Source organism: Juglans regia, chromosome 2 (assembly GCF_001411555.2).
Source record: "Juglans regia cultivar Chandler chromosome 2, Walnut 2.0, whole genome shotgun sequence".
Taxonomy (NCBI): Eukaryota; Viridiplantae; Streptophyta; class Magnoliopsida; order Fagales; family Juglandaceae; genus Juglans; species Juglans regia.
The window spans coordinates 6732239-6734067 of record NC_049902.1 but is presented as its reverse complement, the minus strand read 5'-3'; the positions used below and the strand labels follow the sequence as shown (position 1 = coordinate 6734067).

The 1829-nt window shown below is 37.3% G+C and overlaps 1 protein-coding gene across 1 annotated transcript; it reads left to right on the top strand.

Annotated features, from left to right (window-relative positions):
- Nucleotides 1–385: 385 nt before the first annotated feature.
- LOC108995441 (protein FAR-RED IMPAIRED RESPONSE 1-like) lies at nt 386–1024 on the top strand. The gene has a single exon (XM_018971017.2). The coding sequence runs from the start codon at nt 386–388 to the stop codon at nt 1022–1024; it is 639 nt and encodes a 212-aa protein (XP_018826562.2).
- Nucleotides 1025–1829: the final 805 nt, after the last annotated feature.

Here is a 1829-nt window from a genome sequence, read left to right as displayed (position 1 = left end):
GATGGAGTTGCGTATACAGATACTGATCCATATACAATTCTTTTAAATGAATTGATTTTGTTTATGCGTATACATAAACAAAATGTCCTGGGAGTCAACAATTCTTCATAGCATAATTTTCTTTATGCGTATACATATTGCTTAACAATTATGTGATTTTGTTTATGTGTATACATAAACAAAATAATGGTATGAGCCTCAAGACATTTTGGGTTCATTCATATATTTTTAAGTGGGAAAGAGAGATCACATTTTAGTATTTTATATTTTATAGCAGGGGCCATTGTAACAAGTACACAGTGAGACTTAAGAGCTATTATCTTTCAATGTGTAAATTTTTAACTTACATCATGAACTATAATTGGGTATTTGGACCTTTAGCGAAATGAAAATTTTCACTTCTAATACTCATCATAATGAGTATGATGAAGTTATGATTGATGAAGAGCCTGATAACGATGATGGTGTTGAAGAACCCAAGGTTGGAATGACATTTTCTAATGAGGAAGAAGTTTGGTCTTACTATATGAAGTATGCTAAGCATAAAGGATTTGGGGTGCGTAGAAGAAATTCTAGACAAAGCGACGATGGGAAGGTTAGATGGTTTACATTGGTATGTGTGCGGCAAGGCACAACAAAGAGTCAGGCTTCCAATGTCCTCAAGCCAAGACAAACAGATAGGGTAGGGTGTAAAGCAAGAGTTAATGCGATTTTGAATGAGGACGATGGATACACCTTGTCTAGTGTAATCTTAGATCACATACATATATGTAGTCCGAGGAAAGCAAGACACTTTAGATGTTTCAAGAAGCTAGATCCTCGTGTGGCTAAGAGGTTTGAAAAAAATGATGAGGCCGAAATACGTACGTCAAAGACTTTCAAGAGTGTAGTTGTTGAAGCGGGAGGGTATGAGAATGTGCCATTTGGGGTGAAGGAATGTCAAAACTATATGGACAAAGCACGACAACTTCGCCTCGGAGTTGGAGGTGTTGAAGCTCTAATGAACTACTTCCAGGATATGTAGAAAAAAAATCAAGACTTTTTTTATGCGATTGATGTGGGCCCTGATATTAGATTAAAGAATGTGTTTTGGGTAGACGCCCGAAGTAGAGTTGCGTATCAATCATTTGGAGATGTGATCACATTTGATACAACATACCTAACCAATGCTTATAAAATGCCATTTGCGCCGTTTGTGAGTGTGAACTATCATAGTCAGTCAATTCTATTTGGGTGTGGACTGATATCCAATGAGGATGCACATACTTTTGAGTGGTTATTTAAGTCATGGTTGAAGTGTATGAATGACCGACCACCAAATGCAATCATTACTGACCAAGATAAGGTAATGCAACTTGCAATTGCGAGGGTGTTTCCATCGGCTAGGCATCGATTTTGCTTGTGGCATATCATGAAGAAACTTCCTGAGAAGTTTTGGAAAAATTCTCAATATGACGAGATCAAAAGTACCCTACACAAATGTGTGTATGATTCGTTAAGTGAGAATGAGTTTGAAGAATGATGGTGCGAATTGCTTGACACATATGATCTTCGTGATAATGCTTGGTTGGGATCTCTTTATGTTGATAGGCGGTTTTGGGTGCCGACGTACGTTAAAAATACATTTTGGGCTGGAATGTCAACTACACAACGTAGTGAAAGCATGAATGCATTTTTTGATGACTACGTTCACTCTAGGACCACATTGAAATAATTTGTTGATCAATATGATTCAGCCCTTAGGAGGAAGGCAGAGAATGAAGCAATTGCTGACTTCAACTCATTTAACACTGAGATTTCTTACATATCCCGCTATCCTATTGAGAAAC

Bases quoted from the DNA above. Each gene is read 5' to 3' on its own strand.
- LOC108995441 (XM_018971017.2), top strand. From the start codon at position 386: ATGAAAATTTTCACTTCTAATACTCATCATAATGAGTATGATGAAGTT.